We start from the raw sequence: 24,860 nt of genomic DNA on the forward strand, positions 1-24,860 counted from the left end.
AGTGTGCAGTAATCTCCTCCTAAAGTGCATATTAGTATTGGCGTCCTCAAAGGTTGAGCACGCCTAGCAACCATATTCTCTGAACACTCAGCAAGGAAAAAACACATTTATCTAAAGGTTAAGGGAAGGCTCCCAGCACGTCCTATGTTCTCAGAGACTTGGCCACATGATAACATGGTTACTTTTCTGTTGGCTGTTTGGGGATGGGTGGGAAGGGGAGGGGGATGGTGCATACTCATGGAGGAAGTCATGGAGTGAAAATGGGGAATGCAACTTTGCAGCAAAGTTAGTGATAGTGAACTGGTGTGTGGTTTTTGTTTTTTTGTTTTTTTTCAGACAAGAGAGGAGGAGACAAAAAGGAAGAAAAAGTTTGTATGTGCAGAATACTATGTGGAATATGGAAAATTTACAATTGTGTGTCTCATTGGGGTGAGGCTGGGTGCTCCTGGAGAGCAAAGATCAGGTTCTGAACCAGGGGTGAATCTCTCATACAATCACATAAGATAGCACCAACATGCAAGATCACCTCCTGGAATGCGGGAGGGATAACTTCCCAATTAAGAGATCAAAAATATTGGCAGCACTTCAGAGGAGGAAGAGTGATATAATTTGCCTCCAAGAAACTAGGCTCACCAATGCCGATCACCAGAAACTTAGTAGAGAGTGGGTAGGGGAAGAACATTATCATCTGGGAACACGGAAAGGGGGCATTGCGGTTTTAATTAGGAAAACACTGGCATGTACATCTAAAGTACTGTTTACCGACACTGGGGGACAATATATCTTTCTAAAACTAAATCTTTTGGGGATCTGTAGACTCACGCCTTTTGCTTTTACCCTGATCTCCTTAGTAAATTACTATCTTACATGGATCTGCCAATGTTGGTAGTGGGAGATATGAATTTAGTGATGGACCCTGAACGAGATAGTACAGCACTACATTTGGAGTCCTGACCAATCAAAGGAATATTAGAATCTTTTGCACAAGCTCTCGGGTTGGTCGATGCCTGGATATTTCTACACCCATCTGAGCTAAATTTTACACACAGATCTAGGGCACATAATAAATACATCATCACGCTTAGAATATATATTAGTGTCTCAAGGCATCTTCACCGATATACAAAAAGTGGACATTGGGACAGAGTCTGTCTCAGACCATGCAGTGACATGGATTGAGTTGTCTGCGCCTACTCATTACACACCAGGGTGGCGCTTTCCTTCATACCTCTTTCACTCTAAAGAGTTTCAGAATTACTTGCAATAACAATGGGATGGCTACTTTCATCTTAACTCTTACCACCTAGAACAGCTGCAGTTGTTTTGGGAAATGGCAAAGACAGTATTAAAGGGTAAAATTATAGCCTATACAAGTCACAGGAAGAAACAAGTAGCATCATCAGAGATTGTGAGGTTGGAACGTCAGTTGAAGAAAGCACAGAAACTATATACATAGAACCACAGCATGGCCAATAAAGATAATCTGGTAGTGATTCAGGTGGCATTGAATAGTTACATCCATGAGCAAACCACTAGAAGTTTGATTTATTGCCGGTAAAAAACGTTATCGTTTTGGTAGCAAACCTGGACGCTCGCTAGCAAGGTTGATTAAAACTTGGGGAGGTACTCTGAATGGTATCTGCATTGAAAGACCAAAAGGGGAGGTATACCCAATTGCAGTGATCGAATAGCATCAATCTTCCAAGCTCACTTTCACACCCTTTACACGGAGGAAGGCAATTTAAATGCCTCCTCCATGCATGAATTCTTTGACTAGGCACACCTTCCCAAACTAACACAAGCTGAAGTAGAGCTATTGAATGCACCCTTTCAGGCACAAGAACTTCAAACAGCACTTAGGTCCCTGCAACCCCTGTCGGCATCTGGAGTTGGTGAGTTCTCTGGGGCCTTCTATAAAATATTGCAGATCTCACTATTGGCTCCTCTGCTAGCATATTTTCAATCAGTGGTAGATCATAAAGAATTTCCATTGCATGCTAATACAGCTTTAATTACATTATTACCAAAACCTGGGAAATCTAGAGACGCAGCAGATTCTTACAGTCGGATATTACTTATTAATGCAGATATTGGCCAAGCTGCTGGTTAATTGCTTGGCGGCACAGCTTCCTAACCTGATAAGGGATGAACAAGCTGGATTTGTCAGAGATAGACCATCAGTACGCAATGTCAGGAAAATAATATTGGCTATGTCAAGAAGTAAACTTCAGGGATTACTAGCGTTAGCAAGTAAGCCTATATTCAGAGAAAGCATTTGACAAAGTGAGCTGGTATTATATGTACACAGTGCTGTCTGGGATAGTGGGTGGTTTTTGGATGCCATTAAGACCTTGTATCACCAGCCTAGGTGCAAATTTTAGTAAATGGCGAACGAATATCTGCATTTCTCATACAGAGTGTCACAAACCTGGAATCAGACACAAGGTGTCAGGCATGTGTGGTCATGGCATTCCTGATTCAGATGCGCTGGACACAACACGCGTAGCTCTGCCTTCTCTAGGTGCGTCATCTCGGCACACCCTCAGGCTAAAGCATGTCATCCTGGTGCAGCTTCAGGTTGCGGCGCGCGCAGATAGGGCACGGTCCTCCTTTGACATCAGACACCTTCGGCTGTTAAGGAACGAATCATTCAGTGTTTTTTTTTCTCAGCTACTACTTCATTGGATAGCACTGGTGCATTTACTCTTGTTGTCTTACCTGCCTGAACCTGACTGCCTTCTGATTGCCGCCTACCTGAACCTGACTCTGCCTTCTGATTGCCACCTGCCTGAACCTTGGCCTGAGCCTGACTCTGCCTTCTGATTGCCGCCTGCCTGAACCTTGGCCTGAACCTGACTCTGCCGACTCCTGCTGTCTGCCCTTTTCTCCTTTTCTCTCCATGCTCTCCATAGGGACTTGGTTCCATCCAAAGCGTCTGATTTTGACACATTTCATTTAAATCCTGAGAAGTCTCCAAATTCCTGAAAACTTTCTAAAAGTACTGGAAAAGGTCTGCAACGTTCCATGACATGTACCAACAAATTGTCTGCAAACACAGAAATTTTGAATACTGTTTGTCCAATATTAAAAACCCATATTTCAGGATTGCTCTGAATCTCCCTGATTAGGGGATCTAAGGTTAGGACAAAAAGTAAGGGAAAGAGGCCAGGCAACCCTACTGGGCCCCCCAAAGTATAGAGAAAAAATCCGAGAGAATCCCAATTGACCATATCCTTGCCTTGAGGTCATGATATAGCACTCTAATAGCATCCAGGAAAAGCCTCTTATCATACAAGCGTCCAAAACCCCTTAGAGAAAATTCCAAATGATCCTGTCAAACGCCTTTTCAGCATCCAAGCTTATTAACATTGAAGATAGCTGTCTATTTTTAGCAATAAAAACAGAAGAACTACCCTCCACAGGGATCATACAGAAAAAGTAAAACAGTGGATTTACCAAACAAGAGAGGATGCAGTCCACATCAAGTGTGCATAAGTACATAAGTATTGCCGTACTGGGAAAGACCAAAGGTCCATCAAGCCCAGCATCCTGTTTCCAACAGTGGCCAATCCAGGTCACAAATACAAAACATTTTATACTGCTTATCCCAGAAATAGTGGATTTTCCCCAAATCCATTTAATAACAGTCTATGGACTTTTCCTTTAGGAAGCCGTCCAAACCTTTTTTAAACTCTGCTAAGCTAACCGCCTTTACCACATTCTCTGGCAACGAATTCCAGAGTTTAATTACACCTTGAGTGAAGAAAAATTTTCTCCAATTCGTTTTAAATTTACTACATTGTAGCTTCATCACATGCCCCCTAGTCCTAGTATTTTTGGAAAGCGTAAACAGACGCTTCACATCTACCCGTTCAACTGTAAAATCTTTATTGATCTTCAATAGACTCGACACAAATCGTGTTTCAGCCTAGGAAGACCTTCATGAGGAGTCTGAAGACCTAACAAAGGTTTGTGAACTCATTATATCTTGTACGAAACCAGTATCAATAGTTCTTTAACAAAATGTCCTCAGATATTCCTTCAAGAAACCACAAGGATGTAGGGTTTCTTGAAGAAATATTTGCGGACAAGATATAGTAAGTTCACAAACCTCTTGGGTCTTCAGAGGCCTTCCTGGGCTGAAACACGATTTGTGTTGAGTCTATTGAAGATTGCAGCACCGTTACTGTGGACTGCCTCCTCCTTATTTGGTCACTGCCACTGTTTAGCTGTCTATTTTTAGCCATCTCCACATAACCAGTATCTTGCATATATTTTTAACCATGTAATGCCCACTCACGAAGCCCAGCTGAGGCTCCATTATCACAGAGGGCAATACATGGGAAAATCTGTTAGCCAGAAGTTTTGCGAACACCTTAGCTTCATATTCAAGCAGCAAAATTGGGCAATAGGATTCCAGCAGTTCTGGATCTTTCCCTGACTTTGACAAGACTATTATTTGAGCACTGTTACAGTTGACTGCACCTGCAAGCTATTTGCTCCATAACCGCATTCATTGTGAGTTTGCAATTGAAACGCAGAGTACAAGTTCTGAGGAGTTGGTCCCAAATCCTCCTTCCCCCCCGCCCCTCGTGTTTACGAGCCCTGCTTCATCTGTCAAGATAAATCCTCTGGATATCACTATGGAATCGGTGTTTGTGATCCCTGAGGCAGGCGTTTACCCCGCCAAAACACGGTTCTATGTCAGGTCCCATCCTATAAGGTGCTTTAGCTAATAATTATTTATACACCTGCAACTGGCTCCTGGAAGCCTTTGGTCCCAATAGTGTGTTCCATGGCCGCTTTCACTTCCATGGCCCATTCCGAGCCAGGTGTCAGCAAAGGAGGCATGCCTTTCTCTGCCATCTTGTTTTCTCCAGGGCAGCACTTTTTTTTTTTTTTTTCTTTCTTCTTCACCGATTTTGTTACCATTGGACCTCACTGTCGCCAAAATACAGTGGGAGAGGATCAGCGATACTGACCTCTATCAGCTTCAATGGGAAGTGAGCCTAACATTGCCATTGTTTTAGCTGATAACTGTGGTGTAGATTAGGAGCAGATCAATTAGCCTCCTCTCTGCTTCATGGCACCACATTACCTCTAAAATGACCTCCATAAGTAGAAAATCAGCACCCACTAATAACAGTGTTAAAGGTCCATTCACATAAAACACTGGATGTATCTGGCTTAAAATATGCACTTACATACAGTGGGGGAAATAAGTATTTGATCCCTTGCTGATTTTGTAAGTTTGCCCACTGACAAAGACATGAGCAGCCCATAATTGAAGGGTAGGTTATTGGTAACAGTGAGAGATAGCACATCACAAATTAAATCCGGAAAATCACATTGTGGAAAGTATATGAATTTATTTGCATTCTGCAGAGGGAAATAAGTATTTAATCCCTCTGGCAAACAAGACCTAATACTTGGTGGCAAAACCCTTGTTGGCAAGCACAGCGGTCAGACGTCTTCTGTAGTTGATGATGAGGTTTGCACACATGTCAGGAGGAATTTTGGTCCACTCCTCTTTGCAGATCATCTCTAAATCATTAAGAGTTCTGGGCTGTCGCTTGGCAACTCGCAGCTTCAGCTCCCTCCATAAGTTTCAATGGGATTAAGGTCTGGTGACTGGCTAGGCCACTCCATGACCCTAATGTGCTTCTTCCTGAGCCACTCCTTTGTTGCCTTGGCTGTATGTTTTGGGTCATTGTCGTGCTGGAAGACCCAGCCACGACCCATTTTTAAGGCCCTGGCGGAGGGAAGGAGGTTGTCACTCAGAATTGTACGGTACATGGCCCCATCCATTCTCCCATTGATGCGGTGAAGTAGTCCTGTGCCCTTAGCAGAGAAACACCCCCAAAACATAACATTTCCACCTCCATGCTTGACAGTGGGGACGGTGTTCTTTGGGTCATAGGCAGCATTTCTCTTCCTCCAAACACGGCTAGTTGAGTTCATGCCAAAGAGCTCAATTTTTGTCTCATCTGACCACAGCACCTTCTCCCAATCACTCTCGGCATCATCCAGGTGTTCACTGGCAAACTTCAGACGGGCCGTCACATGTGCCTTCCGGAGCAGGGGGACCTTGCGGGCACTGCAGGATTGCAATCCGTTATGTCGTAATGTGTTACCAATGGTTTTCGTGGTGACAGCGGTCCCAGCTGCCTTGAGATCATTGACAAGTTCCCCCCTTGTAGTTGTAGGCTGATTTCTAACCTTCCTCATGATCAAGGATACCCCACGAGGTGAGATTTTGCGTGGAGCCCCAGATCTTTGTCGATTGACAGTCATTTTGTACTTCTTCCATTTTCTTACTATGGCACCAACAGTTGTCTCCTTCTCGCCCAGCGTCTTACTGATGGTTTTGTAGCCCATTCCAGCCTTGTGCAGGTGTATGATCTTGTCCCTGACATCCTTAGACAGCTCCTTGCTCTTGGCCATTTTGTAGAGGTTAGAGTCTGACTGATTCACTGAGTCTGTGGACAGGTGTCTTTCATACAGGTGACCATTGCCGACAGCTGTCTGTCATGCAGGTAACGAGTTGATTTGGAGCATCTACCTGGTCTGTAGGGGCCAGATCTCTTACTGGTTGGTGGGGGATCAAATACTTATTTCCCTCTGCAGAATGCAAATAAATTCATATACTTTCCACAATGTGATTTTCCGGATTTAATTTGTGATGTGCTATCTCTCACTGTTACCAATAACCTACCCTTCAATTATGGGCTGCTCATGTCTTTGTCAGTGGGCAAACTTACAAAATCAGCAAGGGATCAAATACTTATTTCCCCCACTGTATGGAACACAAGCCTTTCATTTTTACCTTGGACAGTGAAGAAATGATTTAAAGAACATATTTCTGAGAGTCAGCTGATTAAGAAGCAGCGTCTTAAGTTTCTAATACTCAACCTTAACTGGGGAGGTATGTGATGATTTTTAGAGTATAACAGAATAAAACAGAGCTGATTTGACTTAAAATTGAAGGAGGCATTTTACAACTCGATATGCAGTCAGGAGTGGCCTTGAAGTAGACACATGACTAGGTGGCCTTGAAGTGAAGTACAGTTTAGCTAGTATATACAGTCCTAACTTAACATTGAAACAAGTGTTTATGCTTTAATTTCAAGGCGTTTGCAGAAGAACTCCATGAAAGAGTTCGCAAAGAATTCTGGGGATACTGCGCTGATGAAGAATTGGATGTTTCGGACTTACGCAAGATCCACTATGAGGGGATACGGCCAGCTCCAGGATACCCAAGCCAACCTGACCACACTGAGAAACTAACCATGTGGCGCCTAGCAAACATTGAGGAAAAAACAGGTATGTGTGGAGGACAGTCTCTAAAGCGTGCTTCTGTGTTTTAACTGTGGCAAAGATACTTACTGAGTTGGCTTCATTGACCAGTGCTTCTCATGCTAGTCCTCGGGGCACACTGAGTCAGTCAGATTTTTAGGATACCCACAATGAATATGCATGAGAGAGATTTGCATACACTGCCTCTTTAGTATGTAAATCTCTCTCTTGTATATGTATTGTGGATATCATGAAAAACTGATTGTCTTGGTGTGCCCTGAGGACTGGTTTGAGAAGCACTGCCATAGACTAATAGGAAATGAATCAATGACTCATGAACAAACATGTAAAAAAAATCCTGATATTTGGGTCCATGTGCTTTTCTGTCCTTCTTGAATATTTCTGGATACCTAAATATTACATGTCTGATTAATCTGAAGAAAAACTTTCAAATCAGGACTCTTAGGGTAGTGCATCTATATTTGTATAGTGGCCTGGCATAGTTTTCCACCCAAGCAACACATCTTCAGAAAATGTAATTTCTCAAATATCAGAGTGGTGTGCCATCACTGTACAAAAGCGAGGTGATAATGAGTATAGTAAGGATTAGCAGGTGCAAGATTTTTGTCATTTTTATTGATTAAAAAATGTTAACAGAATCCTATCTAACATTTCCCACCGGCAGAACTGCCACAGGACTCAATTTCTGGACAGGGACATTCTTGGCAGCTGTGCCTGAGAATAGAATAGTCAGGGCAATTCTGTAACTATGTGTATGAAGTTATATGCACTTTGTGCGTGTAAATGAAGCAAAAAGTATCACTTACTTGCACAAATGCCTAAGTGCTATTCGATAAGAGCATGTGTAAGTGGCATAGCATGCAACTTATCAGGAAGGCAGTACATGGGTATGTCTCCCACTTACGCACACAACCAGGTAGAAAACCTTTTGCGAACTCAGTAGGGATAGAGAAAGTACCTTCATATATGTCAGACTCGTGAGTCCTTGGGCTGAGTAGAACACTCATGCTTCCTGGAGAAGAGGAGGACCCAGGTCCTGACTAGGCTGTTGGACAAGCCTGAGGCTTCACCTGCGATGACCACCGTTTCCCGGAGGTTGAGTCCCCAAGTGGAGGCGACTAACTGGACTTAGAGAACAGGCACTGAGAGGGTCAAAAGGCGGACAGCAGGCACAGAGAGGAGTCTGGGTACACACTAAGTCAATAGGCAGGCAGTAGGCACAGAGAGTCGTCAGGGAACACGCTGGGTCAAAAGACAGGCAGCAGGCACAGAGAGTAGTCAAGGAACACGCTGAGTCAATAGGCAGGCAGCAGGTTCAGAAAGTAATCAGGGTACATGCTGGGTCAATCGGCAGACAGCAAGCACAGAGAGTAGTCAGGGAACACGCTGTGTCAATAGGCAGGCAGCAAACACGAAGAGTAGTCAGGGTACAGACAGAGATCAGCAATGAGTAATCAAGCAAACAAGGCAAAAATCGCAAAACAAACACCTCCCAGAGTAGAAGCCAAAGCATGGGAAGATCAGCAGATAAATTGCTGGCATCTGACGTCAACAGGAGCCTAGCAGGGTGAGAGAGAGCAGCCATAGAGAGAGAGCAGGAGGAGGGCACAAGCAGTAGCCAATAGGAAAGGAGCACCCTGAAAGGCCACGCGGGATGATAGGGCGGAGCTAAGTAACGCGCAGTGCATCATGACACAGAGATGCCAAGCAGGCAAAGGGCAGCGCTGCCCGAGGAGGCTGGAAGTGTGCTGCACTGGTTACGGCGGCACTGCAGCGGAGCCCCGCGACCCTAAAGGACGTCGTTGAGGTAAGGGACGTGGCAATATAATAAATGTAAACCACTTTGGTTGTACTACAGAAAGGCAGCATATAATCCATGACCTTTTACCCTAACTCATAGAATAAGTGGTGCGTGCTTCTTGCCACACTTAGGTTCACCCATATATGCCTGAAACATGGCATAAGTGGACATGCATACATTTAAGTGCAATGATGCAGGTTTACGCTAGCATTCTGTAATTGAATCTGGGCACCCAGATGCCATTATAGATGCACCCTGTGCTGCATCAGGGCACCTACATCTAAGTTCTTCTATATAGACTTCGCTGCTGTGTGCCAGCAATGAATGGTATATAAAATCATTCTAAGTAGAAAGGCAATGAAAAAAGTCAATGTACATGTGCTATTAGCGGTGGTTTTGCTGATTTGGGGAGGGGGAGGTTGTTTAGTTTTTGAAAATATTTTTGGTTCAGTTTTGCTAATAGTGCATACTATTGCGTAATAATACACAATGCTTGATATAAGCTTTCTCCGAGGACAAGCAGGCTGCTTGTTCTCACATGTGGGTTGACGTCCGCGTCAGCCCAGGAAGCGGCAAATTTTGCAAGCAAAACACACTAAAGTTTTGTCAGAGTCTTCTGGTGCTTGTGCAGCGCGCACCACGCATGCGCAGACAACTTCCCGCCCATCACATGAGCGTGCCCCTTCAGTTCTTTCTTTTCCGCGACAAGGTTACAGGGTTTTCCCTGTTCTCCTCGTACGGCCCAGGAAAGAGTCTGATGACTTATAGTCCATTTTTTCTATTTTTTCTTCATTTTTTTTCTTTAAAAAAAACAAACAAACATCTCCCGTTGTTTCCTTCCCTTTTTCTTTTGTGCCCTTTTTTTCTTTTGGTAGGCACAATTGCGTCTTTCAGTTTCGGCAAAGCCGTTTTTCCTTCCATGTCATCGAGGACATCCAGCAGCTTCAAACGTTGTACTCGGTGCAACCAGACCATCTCAGTTACTGATACCCATGCCTGGTGTATCCAGTGCCTTGGGCCTGATCATAGCCCAGCCGCTTGTCTGTGTCTTCATATGAAGAAACGGACTGAAGTGTCTCGAGAAGTTCGACGTGAACAGCTTTTTGGATCTGTCTGGTCCTTCAACATCGACTTCAGTACCGAGGTCGGCGGCGAGGGAAGCATCAACGTCGGGAGCAGAGGGTAATGGCTGCCGAGAGAACAATCCGTGCTGGGAGCAGTGAGGCGTCGAGTGGGTCTCCACCTGCCTCAAGGCCTCCTGTTCTGTAAGGCCCCCCGAGACCGACTCGAACCCGATCCCGAGGAGAAGTGAGGATTCCACATCCTCATTGGTACCGAGGAGTCTCGATGACAGGCGTTGAGCGAAGAAGCACAGTCAGCATTCTCCTTCGACACACGGTGCCGAGTACTCCGGGGCGTTGAGAGAATCTGCACCCGAGAAGCGTCGGCGCCGAGAGGACCGCTCCCCCTCTATACAGGAGGTGCCGATGCATCGGTCTTCTGGCAGCTCGGTACCTGCTCCCGAGCTTCGGCAGATTCTGCCACTGGCTGTTCCATCGTCCCTGCAGCCTTCTTCAATGGCGGCTCTCGAAGAGCACATCTGGGCCCTGCTTCCAGAACTTCTGGAAGGATTGCTGCGCAAGTCTGCTTCGGTGTCGGGGGTGCTTGCGCCATCCGTAGCATCTGCTGCAGCGGCATTTGGCCCTTCTCCTGCGGTGAGGTCCCCGGCCTCTACTACCACCCAGGTCGACTCCCCTTTGACGTCGGTGGAGGAAGCTTTGCCGCAGTCCAGGCGGGCGTCGGCCTCTCGACATCCCCATCAAGGACATCATTCTTCAGCGTCAGGCTCAGTCTCGGAGTGCCCTGAGAGAGGTCTTATCTGATACTGAAGAGGAGCGTTCGTGGGAGTCAGAGGAAGATCCCAGGTACTTTTCTTCTGATGAGTCGTATGGGATTCCCTCTGAACCTTCCCCTCCACCAGAAAGGAGACTATCTCCACTGGAGAATCTGTCCTTTGCCTCCTTTGTCTGAAAAATGGCTACTGTGAAAAGGGTCTACTGCTTCTCAGCAAGGTGGAGCCGTCCACCAGCTGTTTTTCCAAATCTCACCACAATTGCAGACAGTGGCTTGGTCAAACGATTTTTATTATCAAGCCAATAACAGCTGTCACAAACTTCAGTACATAGGTTATCCCCAAACAAACAGGTTCCAACCACATAGGTTTCCAGTAAAGCAAGTAAATAAAGCAGGCTTCCAAATACATCAGGCTTTCAATAAAGCAGGTTTCCAAGTACATCAGGCTTTCAGTAAAGCAGGTTACTCTCACCTCCAGCACCCTTCCAAACCCTCAGGAGCTGGCCATCCCTGCCTTGGAACTCTCCCACTCCATAGAGCCTTCTCCCCCTTCCTGGGATTCCTATCCCCCCTGATCTACCCCTCCTTTCCATATAATCCAGCCAATCATCTTCTTCCCTCTCCATGGGCCCCTCTCTATTCCAGCAGGGCCGCATGGTATATTGATTGCATATCCAGGGGAACTGAGCTTCTTCCCTCCGCCTCCCCCTAGTGGGGGACGAAATTATAGGCTCAGCCTGGCTATTCCCATGGCTCCCTCTGCTGGAGCTGGGAATCCATTCCCTTGTTTCCAGATTACTCTCTGCCTCCCTCCTTGCAATGGCTTCTGGTACTTGTATTTCAGGGTCTAAATGCTTCATCCTAGCCACCCTGGCAGTAGCCTTGTCACACTACGGCTATTCCCTTCCCTATGGAGGTTGAGGATGAGCCCAGGGCTGCGATGCTCAAAGTCCTGGACTATTCTTCTTCACCTAAAGAGGCTGTAACGGCTCCTCTGCATAAGGTACTGAAGGAAGTCCTTATGCAGAACTGGTCGTTCCTTCTGTCTGGCCCCGTGATCCCGAAGAAAGCCGAATCCTAGTATCGGATCCACGGTGAACCTGGATTGATGAGGTCTCAGTAACCCCACAATTCTGTGGTGGTGGACTCCGCCCTCAAGAGAGCCAAAAGCACTATGGACTATGCCTCGGCGCCCCCAGGCAGAGAAGCTAGGACTTTGCACTCTTTTGGGAGAAAGACGTATCAGGCCACTATGCTCGCCGCCAGGATTCAGTCATACCAGCTCTTCACGAGCATTCATTTGCAGAACTTGGTGAGGCAGCTGTCCAGCTTGGTTGATGCCCTCCTTCCGGAGCAGGCCAAACTCTTTCACCAGTTGGTCAGGCAGCAGAAGGTGTGTTGAAAATTCCTGGCCAGGGGTACGTTCAACACTTACGATGTAGCATCCAGAATCACTGCCCAAGGTATAGTGATGCGCAGACTCTCATGGCTGCGTGTCTCTGACCTGGATCATTCAGTCCAGCAGCGAATGGCAGATGTTCCTTGCTGGGAGGATAACGTTTTTGGTGAGAAAGTAGAGGATCTTGTTGACCAGATCAAGAAGCACAATGATGCTATGGATTCTCTCTCCCGCCAGGCTTCTTTTGCTACAACCTCCTCAACTAGGAGGTATTTTGGAGGGAAGAGGAGTGCTCCCTATTCTTATGCTAGGTGTAGGTACACTCCAGTTTCTCAGCAGCCCGCCCAGGCTCAGTCCCAATGTGCTCGTTCTTGTTAACAGCATGCGCCTAAGGCCCCAGCTGCTCCCCAGCAAAAGCAAGGGACGGGCTTTTGACTGGCTTCAGTTGCGCATATTCACAGTAAAAGTGTCCGTGCCGGGCGACTTGCCGGTTGGAGGGAGGTTAATATTTTTTCACCAAAAGCGTCCTCTCATAACCTCCGATTGGTGGGTTCTTCAAATAGTCCGGTTATGATACACCCTCAATATGGACTACAGACCTCCAAATTGCCCACCGGGAGCTCATTCTTACAGTTCCCAGCACAAGCAGGTACTTGCAGAGGATCTCTCCGCCCTTCTACATGCCAATTCAGTCGAACCCGTTCCACCAGGGGAAGAAGGGCTGGGATTCTGTTCCAGGCACTTGCTTGTTCAAAAGAAAACAGGGGCGATGCGTCCCGTCATAGACCTAAGGGCCCTGAACAAATTCATAGATCGAGAAAAGTTCAAGATGGTTTCCCTAGGCATCCTTCTTTTTATGATTTAGAAAAACGGTTGGCTGTGCTTTCTGGACTTAAAGGATGCTTACGCTCACATCTCGATACTTCCAGCTCACAAGAGGTATCTTCGATTTCGCCTGGAAACAACACTTTCAGAACCGTGTACTGCCTTTCGGTCTAGCATCTGTGCCCAGGGTGTTTACAGAGTGCCTTGCGGTAGTTGCAGCGTCTCTACGCAGACTGGGAGTGCATGTGTTCCCTTATCTTGACAATTGGCTGGTAAAGAGCGCCTAGGAAGCAGGTGCTCTGGAGTCCATGCGAATAACTATTCAGGAGCTAGAGCTACTGGGGTTCGTAGTAAATTACTCCAAGTCCCACGTCACCCCACTCCAAAAATTGGAATTTATTGGAGCTCTGCTGGACACAAAACCAGCTCGAGCTTATCTCCCCGAGACAAGGGCAGACAGTCTCCTGTCCCTGGTGTCCATAATTCAAGCGTCTCAGAAGATCACGGCTCGGCAGATGTTGAGACTTCTGGGGCACATGGCCTCCACAGTTCATGTTACTCCCATGGCATATCTACAAACGAGATCAGCTCAATGCACCCTAGCTTCCCAGTGGTGTCAAGCTGCAGGGGCTCTAGAGGATTTGATCCAACTGTCCACCGACTTTCGGAATTCTCTTCAGTGGTGGGCGAACCGATCCAATTTGATAATGGGACGGCCATTCCAAATTCATCAGCCTCAGAAAGTGCTGATGACGGATGCATCCCTCCTGGGGTGGAGAGCTCATGTAGGTGGGCTTCACACTCAAGGAGCCTGGTCCTTTCAGGAAAAGGTCTTCAGATCAATCTCCTGGAATTGCAAGCGATCTGGAACGCTTTCAGAGATCAGCTGTCCAACCAAATCATCTTGATTCAAACGGACAATCAGGTTGCCATGTATTACACCAACAAGCAGGGGGGCACCGGATCTCGCCCTCTGCGTCAGGAAGCCGTTCAGATGTGGCTTTGGGCATGCCATCATGGCATGTTTCTCCAAGCCACTTATCTGGCAGGCGTAAACAACAGTCTGGCCGACAGACTGAGCAGGGTAATGCAACCTCACGAGTGGTCACTGAACATGGGTGTAGTCCACAAGATCTTCCAAGCGTGGGAACCCCCTTGGTGGATCTTTTTGCCACTCAGTTCAATCACAAGGCCCCTCAGTTCTATTCCAGACTTCAGGCCCATGACAGACTATTGTCAGATGCCTTTCTCCTTCATTGGGGAACAGGCCTTCTATATGCGTATCCTCTCATACCTCTATTAGGGAAGATTTTGCTGAAACTCGAGCAAGACCGTGGAACCATGATTCTGATTGTTGCCTTCTGACCATGCCAGATTTGGTTCCCTTTTCTTCTGGAGTTGTCCTCCGAAGAACCGTGGAGATTGGAGTGTTTTACAACCCTCATCACCCAGAACGAGGGGTCGCTTCTACATCCCAACCTCCAGTCTCTGGCACTCACGGCCTGGATGTTGAGAGTTTAGAATTTGCCTCCTTGAGTCTTTCAGAGGGTGTCTCCCAGGTTTTACTTGCTTCTAGGAAAGATTCCAAGAAGAAGTGTTATTCTTTTAAATGGAGGAGGTTTGCTGTCTGGTGTGACAGCAAGGCCCTAGATCCTCTTTCTTGTCCTACACAGACCCTGCTTGAATACCTTCTACACTTCTCAGAGTCTGGTCTCAAGACCAACTCCATAAGGGTTCACATCAGTGCAATTAGTGCTAATCATCACAGTGTAGAGGGTAAGCCCATCTCTGGATAGCCTCTAGTTGTTCACTTCATGAGAGGGCTGCTTTTCTCAAAGCCTTTGTCAAGCCTCCGCCTGTGTCATGGGACCTCAATGTCATTCTCACCCAGCTGATAAAAGCTCCTTTTGAGACACTGAATTCCTGTCATCTGAATTACTTGACCTGGAAGGTCATTTTCTTGGTGACTGTTACTTCAGCTCATAGAGTCAGTGAGTGAAAGCGTTTAGTTTGGGCCAAGCTGATTTCTGTGCCCTCCCCCACCAGGTAGAGGACCTACCAGTTCTTTATTCTTGTTCCCGGAGAGATCAAGAGAAATAAAACACAAACACACACAAGATAAAGTATATACTAATCAAAAGGCCTTTGGAAGAGAGAACTAAGGGTCTCACATAATAGTATTGAAGCCACTCAAAACTGTCTCACAATTCCTCAGGTCCTCTGCTCTTTTATTAAAATCAGTCCAATATAAAGATATCACCTTATTTTCTATTTTGTGTTTTATTTGCATTTATTAACCTTTATTAACACAGCTACCACATTATGTTATCCTAAATTAAAAATAAAATTATTTTCTGTACCTTTGTTGTCTGGCCATTTACTTTTTCTGTTTGTGTTTCTCTTGATTCTGCTTTCCTTGTTTTCTCTTATCTCTCTTGCCAGAGTTTCCTGTCCATTTGTCATAATTTCCCTCTTTTTACTTCATTTACCTATGGCTTTTCATCTTTTCCTCACCCTTGTTCTTCCCGTGCCTTCCTCTTATTCTCCAGTCTTTCACTAACTCTACCCATTTCCATCCAGCAGCTCCCCTCTTTTTCTCCCTACCCTTCCATCTAGCATCTCCCCTTGTTCTCTCCCTATCCTTCCAGTGTCTCTCCCCCTCTTTCTCTCTGCATCCTTCCATCCAGTGTTTTCCCTCTTTCTTTCTTTCTTTCTCTCTCCATCCTTCTACCCATCTACCCACTCCCAGTCCTTCCATCCAGTGTCTCCCTCTATCTCCCCTTTCTTCTAGCCAGTTCTGTCTCTCTACCCTTTTCCATTCAGCTTGTCCCCTCTCCCTATCCTTCCATTGTCTCCCTTTCTCTCTGCATCCTTCTATCCAGTGTCTCCCCTCTTTCTCCCAGCACTTCTATCCAATATCTACCCTCTCTCCCAATACTTCCATCCAGTGTCTCTCTCCCCACCCTTTTCCATTCATCATGTTCCCTCTCTCTTTCCCCATCCTTCCAGTGTCTTTTCTCTTTCTCTCCCTACCCTTCCATCCAGCATCTTCCCTCTTTCTGCCCCCTCCTTCCAGCATTTTTCCTCTTTCTGCCCCCTCCTTCCAGCATTTTTCCTCTTTCTCTCCCTCCTTTCATCCGGCATTTCTCCTCTTTCTCCATCTGACCAACCAGGGTCTCCCCCTTTCTCCACGCCCCAGCAGCTTCTCTCTGCCCTTTTCCATGTCCCCTCTTTCTCTCCCATCTTTCCACTCATCTCTTTCTCTGTACCCCTCTTCCATCCAGCACTCTGTTCTCACTTTTCTTTCATTTTCTCCCCTCTGATCTCCATTTAGAACCTCCTGGCTCCCTCTTTGTGCCTTTTCCCTCTTCCCCTTTCCACCCAGTATGCAGTGTTTCCTGGCCACTGCTGCTTCTCCCGATGAGCTGCAGCAGCCTTCAGGCATGCAATGTTGACTTCGTCCTCTTCTCCCCTCAGATGCCAACTTCCCGTTCTGGGGACAGAGGACCGGCAGAGCCGACAGTGCATGCCTGAAGGCTGTTATGGCCTTGTGCTTTCTTTTCTTGTTTTGCCGCCGCTGCTGCTGCTCATCAAGAGGAGCAGTAGATCCCCTGGCGTACAGTGTTTCTCAGTTAGAGACTTTCCTGCTTTGACTGAAGTGCGGGAGATGATCCGCCAAAGCGGGGAGTCTTCCGCTGAATGCAGGAGACTTGGCAGGTCTGCATGCATGGTGGAACGTGTCTCGCGCTCCACAAAGCTCAGTTAATCTCCGGAGCGTGCAACACGGGATCGCGTTACCCACTTGTGAGAATATAAGGCCTGCTGTCCACAGAGTATATCAGCTTCAGGTAAGTATCTTTGCCTTAATCACATGGACAGAGAAACAAAATATAACATGCTGCTAATTTAGGGCAAGATTTAGCATCCAAACGTGAACTGGGGACTGGTAACATATGTTCTTTCAACAGAAGGCATTTGGAGAAGTTGCATTCTTTCTTTCTAGTATGTTTTATAACATTCAGCAGAGTTTGCTGTCTTAGCTTTTGTAATCTCTTGTCTTCCTAATTCATCACCTGTTCTGTGTTGGGAAGTGAGGAGGCAGCCTAGTCTTAAAGGCATTGGATCCTCTGAGCCTTGAACTGTACATGTGAAGTTACCTCCTCTAGCTCTTCTGGCTAGCGATGCACACAAAACCTTCACAAGTAGCTGTCTAGCCTTCCGCACTGCCTAAAGAGATATGACAGCATAGGGGTAGATATTGAAATGGGTTTAAGAATATTCAGCAGTACTTAACCACACAGTGCCACTGAATATCACCTCAGACTGGCATAGTACTATGTGATTAGTGCCGGGGACAGTCTGTGGGTGAAGTTGGTGAGGAAGTGGCAGTGCAACATTCAGTGCCAGGCCGTATAGCTAACCAGGCAGATAGGCAGGGCCGGCTCAAGCAACTGTGGCGCCCTGAGCCAAATTTTGCATTGGTGCCTGCCCCACCCCCACAGTGTCTCTCTCTCCGCTCCCCCGCCTGTGATCCAGTATCTCCCCCTCCTCAACTCCTCCTTTCCTGCTGGATCATGTGAGGTAGTAGCGATACTCTCTCTCCACTCCCCCATCCACCTGCCTGTGATCCAGTATCTCCCCTTCCTCAAGTCCTCCTTTCCTGCTGGACCATGTGAGGTAGTAGCTCAGGTCACCAACGTTAAGGGTGCCAAAATCTCAGTCAAGCATCTACCCCTTTAGGAGTTTGAAGGTAGACCAGACTGGGATTTTTGCACCCTTCATCACAGGCGCCCTGGGCCAGTGCTTCACCTGGTCTGTAGGTTGAGCCGGCCCTGCAGATAGAACTACAGAAAAGGCAATCTTATCTTTGCCAGATTAGCTATGTGGGTGCTGGCACTGGAATATCAACTGGCAGCTGTATAACTTCCGAGTTCACTGCAGGTGCCCAGACATGGTCCCAGAACCGAATATCCAGGTTAGATCATTGAGCCCATGGCAGTTAGTGGCTTTAAAACCAGCAGGGGGGGGTTAAATAAAAGGGCCCAAGCAAAAACAAAACTCTTAGTCATTGTGCTTTTATTCTTTATCGTTTCTCCAGGCATTAAGTTAACAGAATCCCTGGCTATGTCCCCTGCTGCTGCGGTTTCTGGGCTTTACTTTTCCAGCCAAAAGTCCAAATACTTTGCAGTTGGTAAAATCTCCAAGGATCAGGTACTGGCTGTTTGGTGTAATGAACTTTGTATGGAGCAGGAATCAGGATCATAACACTGTCAGAAAGTGTGGTGTAGGGATTCGTGATCTGCATCAAGAACTTGTTACTCTGAATGGTTGTGGTAGACTTGCTCCTGTACTGGAACCAGAAAATATGATGTTATCGTAGGATTTAATTTCTGGGGGGACAGCCTGAAGCGCAATTCCGCCTCTTCCTTTTTATTTCTTCAGTAGGGGTGTTCTGCTCCAGCCCCTCCCTCCAGCTAGCCGGCAAGGAAGAGGAGGGGGAGGGGGAGGGGTGAGCCTGGAGCACAGCATAGAATAGTTACTCTATTCCCTAATCCAACCCCTCTCCTCCTGTTACTTCCACCCCTGGCCTTCCCTCTCCCCTCCACTCCTCCTGTTCCACAGTGCTGTTTTGTCTACAAATTAAGCTTTGGGCATTAGAATTCTGATTTCTCTTCACACCCTACCATAGTATCAGTATCTACAGCAGCTCCAGTAGCAGATCTTGCACATAGGTGTTAGTTCTAAAAACACCTCTGAGAAATATCTGCTGCAAATATCTCTTGAGGCTAGAGTAGCAGACTTGGTGGAGCTGAGGGAGACTGAGAGGTACATAGAGGAGACCTACAGGGATGTTGTAGTGAAGTCCCACCTCCAGTCTGGTAGCCCCTATGCTACCTTGGAGGAGGGAGGTCTCCTAAAAGGAGAGCATCACCCTGGTGAAGTAGGAAGTACTCCTGTAGCCAGGACCTGCCCCTTTTTAACACTTGTACATAATGAGCAATTTGTATATAAGCGTATAAATCACATTGATGTATTAGAGAGTACTGCAGAAGACCTGAAAAGGCTCAATAATCCCATCGGCTTGTAGAACATGTACTAGAATAGTAATTCTGCTTTCAGCCAATGTCCGAAACACCACATTTGTTATACATGAAGGAAAATCCAAATTCCCCCAATTGGAAGAACATTAGAAACACTAGAACTGAATTTCCAGGTAGCCATTAACAGATGCTATGCAACACTCAAGGGCCTTAACAGGTTATTAGACTTTGGGCGGTATCTTGTTATGGATAAAGAAGCTAAATGTTCACTGGTTAATTTCCTTTGAACACAGGGTCCATAATTTTTCACATCTTAAAGTGGTAGTACCATAAATTCTCGCATAGAACAGTGATTCTCAGAACTGTCCTGGAAAAGCACCAGCCTGTCAAATTCTCAGGATATCCATTATGAATATGCATGAGATGCAGGGCCCTGTTTACTAAGCAACATAATAGGTGCGTTAACATTTTTAACACGCATTAACCATGTATGTGCCTACAATATCCCTGTAGGCACCTATATGGTTAGCGCACATGCGAAGTGTAGACGTGCTAAAAACACTAACGCACCTTAGTAAACAGAACCCACATTTTCTTGCAGTGAATGCAATATATGCAAATATGTCTCATACATATTTATTGTAGTTACCCTGAAAACTGAACAGGCTGTGGTGCTCTTTCAGAGCAGATTTCAGAACCTGAACTTTAGAACAGAGAACCAATTAATCCCAACATGCATTGCACAGATGCTCCGTTGAGAGGCAAGAGGAGGGAGATTTAGATTTTCTCAACTACTAAATTGTTTTCATGTTTGAAATGTAATATTCAGTGTGTTTACTCTTAGGCATTAAAACTCCATAGTCACTGCACATGTTACCAGTTCTGGAAAAATCTGGATTCTGCACAGGCTGTACTGAAGTTTGTATTAGACAAAGAACATGAAAACTGTCCAAAGGCAGTGATGTGCATAAGCTTTGAGGCTACTTAGAGATCTTTTTCCACTGTGGCATGAACTGACCAAAGCTCATTTAAAAGTAGCCTAGATGGTCCCAAAATCTTATGTCCAGCAACATCTTTCAATAACTCTTATCCTGGTAGGAAAGTCTCAATGTTTCTATGTGTACTGTCTCTTCCTATTAGTTGGGGCTTTGTAAGTGGTATGCAGACCTGTTGCATATTAATGCTTTATTTTGTCATGGTTGTTATCCAGGTTGAAGATTATGCACACAGGAAAAAGATGCCAGTTGCAGAGGTTGAAAAGTGGCTGGGACCCATCTTGAGCTATGACACAGAGTAACAGCTTTCCAGTGCGATGGGAGTGTTAGATTTCTAAGAGAACACTACAGATAATGTTTGTTGTATATTATTAAAAAAAAAAACAGAAAACATGTAATTTGAATCAGCTAAAGACTCTACCTTGCAGAAATTGCAGGTAGTTCTATAAATGCTGACAAAATAATTTTCTACTTAATTTATCCTTTACTTATTTATTTACCTGATGGTACTAAAATACTGTACAGCTCTCACAGGGGGTCTTTTACTAGAGGTAAGCACAAGTTATCTGCCATAGGACTTATCTTATTCCTGTGGGCCTTCCTGCAGATAACTGGCACAAATCTGCATAGTCAGTGAGCGAAACCACTGCAACTGTGTTAAGCCTGGAACTGTATTTCATTGGTTAAATGTTATCAGATTACTTGTTTTGTAACGCTGTCTTTCAGCATGATCTCTTTGCTGCCAGACAAGTGCACAAAAAGGATACACCTTGTCATCTGTGGTTAGAAAACTTATTGTGACCAACAGGTGTTCTAGCAGTGACACAAATAGGTGCTAAAAATGTGTGACAAGCATAAAAACATTGGTGTAAAAAGTAGTACATAGGTTTTTCATCCTTGAAAAGGAAGGGCATATGCTTCAATGGGCCCGATATTGAGCTGCTGCGGTGGCTCTATTAATTTAAATGCTAGCACTGATATGTAACTTAATAAATATATTCAGCACCGCTATAATTGACTATAGCTACAGGGTAGTCAAAAGTGGGTGCTTCTAAGCCAAGTGATGTGTAAAACAAAATCACTTCCAGAGACATAAATGATTGTACAGCTGGAGGTGATGATAGTTTGACACCTAATGGTAGTACCATGAAATTCCGTAGGAGTACAGAGGTTTCATATTGAAATCTTGGCACCAATGGAGCAGAAGGGTCCAGGGTTTGCAATAATATGAAATACACCCTTAAGGACTAGCAAATAAAATTCAGTGATCTGCTTCTATCTGAACAGAATATGGAGTTACAGCACTATGAAAGTCTTGCTCTTGTTCCTCTCTCAAACAAATTTTTGGCTGTACAGGAATTGATACAGCAACTAAATTCTGGCATAAGAAATTTCTTAGCATGTTCACTAGTTTTCAGCCTATTTGTTCTAAATAATAAAACTGTAATACAAAAATGTCAGAAATATACAGTGCCTTGTAGAATTCTTCACACCCTTATCCATTTTTTACATGCTGCTGTCTAAAAAATACAATCCAAAATACATTTAAGTAGGAGTTTGTTTCATTCAGCAAGTGGATATTTAGAAATATTACCCCAAATAATTTTGATTTTGTAGATTAAATAGGTATACAGCCTTGCTTTTTCTTATGAAAGTTGTGTGTTTTGTTTATTATGCATGTTTGTTGTTTCTAAGATACTGTTTTTTTTATGCTGTACTTTTTTCTCTTAAACTCCAGTGGTTATGGCAATGAAATTTCCCAACTTTAGCAATGACGTTATATCATAGAATTCAAAACATTGTTCCACCATTAAAATCTATTGCAAAATGTATGCAGACCTCGATGGTTCAACTCAAAGCTTAGGGTTTTAGCTTCAAGAATCAAGCACTCAATATGTCATCAATGTTGTTCTTGTTTTTAACGAATTCGAACTGCAAACTCTTAATGAACTTATCAAATAAAGTTTTAAATAAAGACTTAGCTTTTGTCGGCTCAGTGGCAAGCAGTCTGACATGGCACATATTTCGTATAGATCTGTTTTAAGGACATACTCCCGTTAAATCTTGCTCCTCCTCTTGCCAAAGTATCACTGGTCAGCAAGAGAAGGAGCAAGATTTAATGGTAGTATGTCCTTGAAACAGCTTTATGCGAAACATATACCATGTCAAACTGCTTGCCCCTGAGCCGAAAAATGCTAAGTCGTTATTTAAAACTTTATTTGATAACATCTTTAAGAGAATATAAATGTGCAGTTTGAATTAGTTAGAAACAAGATAAATAACAAGACTGATGACAAATTGAGTGCTTGATTCTTGAAGCTAAAACCCTAATCTTGGAGTTGCACCGCTGAGGTCTGCGTACATTTTGCAATAGATTTTAATGGTGGAACAATGTTTTCAACTCTAGTACTTTTTTCTCTGGCATTGCTATGGGGAAATTTGATTTGCTATGAGAGAGTTGATTTGCTTTTTGGGATCTACAGGTACTTGTGATTCAGACTAGCTAGAATCAGAGACATGATGTAGGACTCAGTGGACCTTGGTCTGACCAAGCATGGCTTTTCCTATGAAATTCTCTATAAATATTAACAGGTATCTTATACTTCACCTGTTAGCGTTGAGTACTGCTGGATAACACTCATGGGCTGATGATCAGATGCAAACGCAGGCGCTAGAGGCTGTTAGCACTATACTAGCGCCTGCATTTGCTACCACTCCATGATCAGAGCCCCTGAGCACGTGAAACAATGCACTCGTGGGTTCTGAATGTAACTAGCATGCAAATGCATGCAAAACAGGGCTCTTAGCACATGCAAATGCATGCTAAACCTATTCATCCCCAATGATCAGCGAGCCAAAGATTGGCTCGCTGGCTGTGGCAAACCCTACACTAGCTCAGAGCTGGCATTAGAGTTTGCAGACCATTGGGGAGGAATAGTGAGCCCTGTCCAGCATGCATTTGCATGCTAGCAGGCCCCCATTCCCCCCCCCCCCCCCCCAATGAAGCAGCCCCCCACAGGAATCCTGACCTGTCCCCCCGACCCCTCCCCCCCCCCCAGACACAGGTTTGGGGGGCTGGAGATTCAATGGTTCTCCAGCCCCCCTTACCCCTCCCCAGCATCCCTTAGATGTCCCTGGTGGCCCAGTGGGCCGCAGGTCAATGCCCACTCCCCACCTGGTGGTCTAGCGGCCCTTCCTCACACCCTACCTTGTTGGAGGAGGGAGATGACCGCCTACTTTTTCCAACGGTGCCACCTGGAAAATGCTCGTGCTCAGGCACAATCCTCTCGCACTTCTACCCCATGATCAGAGAGAATTGCGTGGTTAAATTTGCATGCAGTTAACTCTGATCATAGGTATGGTAAAGCCCCGCGCTGTTCCAGCGCTGTTTTTAGAGTGCTGTTTGGAACAGCACGGGGCTTTTGATCATCTGCCCATCAGTTGGTTAATACTGGTGCAGTACAGTTCAGCTTAGATGGTAGCTGAAATATGTCACACCAGCATGGGTTGGTATTGCTGGTGGTTCTCTAATCCAGAGGTTTTCAACCCAGTCCTTGGGGCACACCTAGCCAGTCAGGGTTGAATTCAATGGGGTTATCCTGAAATCCTCGACTGACTAGGTGTGGCCCAAGGACTGGGTTGAAAATCTCTGCTTAATCCCTTGACCACTCCTGACAAAGACCAGTATGTAAATACATATTGTGTGTTATCTAATTCTTTTCCTCTACTGTACTGATCATGGACAGGGGCTCTAGTGATCAGGGCTCTAGAGCTTAAGAACAGCAGTACACTTAGAAATCTTTCAGGTTGCCATTATCTTAAGCTGCACCTTTTGATTAGTAGGTAGTGTTAAAGAACAGTGTCTGCGTCCTTCTCAAAACACTAGCTCTTGGTTTCTTCCAGTCCAAAGAGCAAGGCTGTGAACCCAAATTTGCTGAACAGATCACAGCTGTACTGCTGAGCTGCTATGCCAGTCTTTGCTATATTTTGTTAATATCTTAATTGTCTTTTTTCCCTGCACGTGCTGTTCAGCCTGATGATAAAGCACAGCATTTATTACTAGTGCAATTAAAATGTTTTCTTTTAATAAGGACAAGTTTTCAGTCTTTCCTAATATGTTTGAAGTTTGATCTGTTTGTGTAGAATCAGTTTGCCGTAATGAGTCATTGGTCATGTAGATGCTCACAGACCTGAAACTGGTGGATCACAGAAGGCCACTGGAAATGTGTCCTCTATCTCCTTTGCCATCATTTGTGCCTTGATTTCTCCAGTTCTTATAGCAATGTTTACTCTTTACTGTTCAATTCTTTTTGAGATGCTGCTGATTTTAGAATAAAATCTAATACAAACTCTTTGTGTGGCTTTTGAAGCACAACTGTAGTGTTTGGCGTAAAATGTATTACATGTAGGTGATAACTTTGTATATGTCATCTAGGTTGTAAAATGGATGTTTAAGTCTATGCTTCAGAAAGATGCTAGTATTTTATAAAAGCCTTAGCAAACATAGAGAGAGCCTTTATAAAATACATATCTCATCACCACTTTGCATGTATATTTCTACCATATGGTGTCACACAGGAGAGGGCATGTTATGAAACACCACATCATTGGAGATTTGTAGGTGTAAT

General features: G+C 45.1%; 1 protein-coding gene across 1 annotated transcript in view; it reads left to right on the forward strand.

Annotated features, from left to right (window-relative positions):
• The window catches only part of MTR (5-methyltetrahydrofolate-homocysteine methyltransferase), a 345,546-nt gene extending 324,930 nt beyond the window's left edge, over window positions 1-20,616 (forward strand). Inside the window, 3 exon segments of the mRNA XM_030196515.1 lie at window positions 7,131-7,323; window positions 18,295-18,407; window positions 20,448-20,616. Coding sequence (XP_030052375.1) covers window positions 7,131-7,323; window positions 18,295-18,407; window positions 20,448-20,534 — 393 coding nt within the window. The 3' untranslated portion in view covers window positions 20,535-20,616.
• The last annotated feature ends 4,244 nt before the right edge of the window (window positions 20,617-24,860 follow it).

The sequence above is a fragment of the Microcaecilia unicolor genome, chromosome 3 (genome assembly GCF_901765095.1).
Source record: "Microcaecilia unicolor chromosome 3, aMicUni1.1, whole genome shotgun sequence".
NCBI lineage: Eukaryota > Metazoa > Chordata > Amphibia > Gymnophiona > Siphonopidae > Microcaecilia > Microcaecilia unicolor.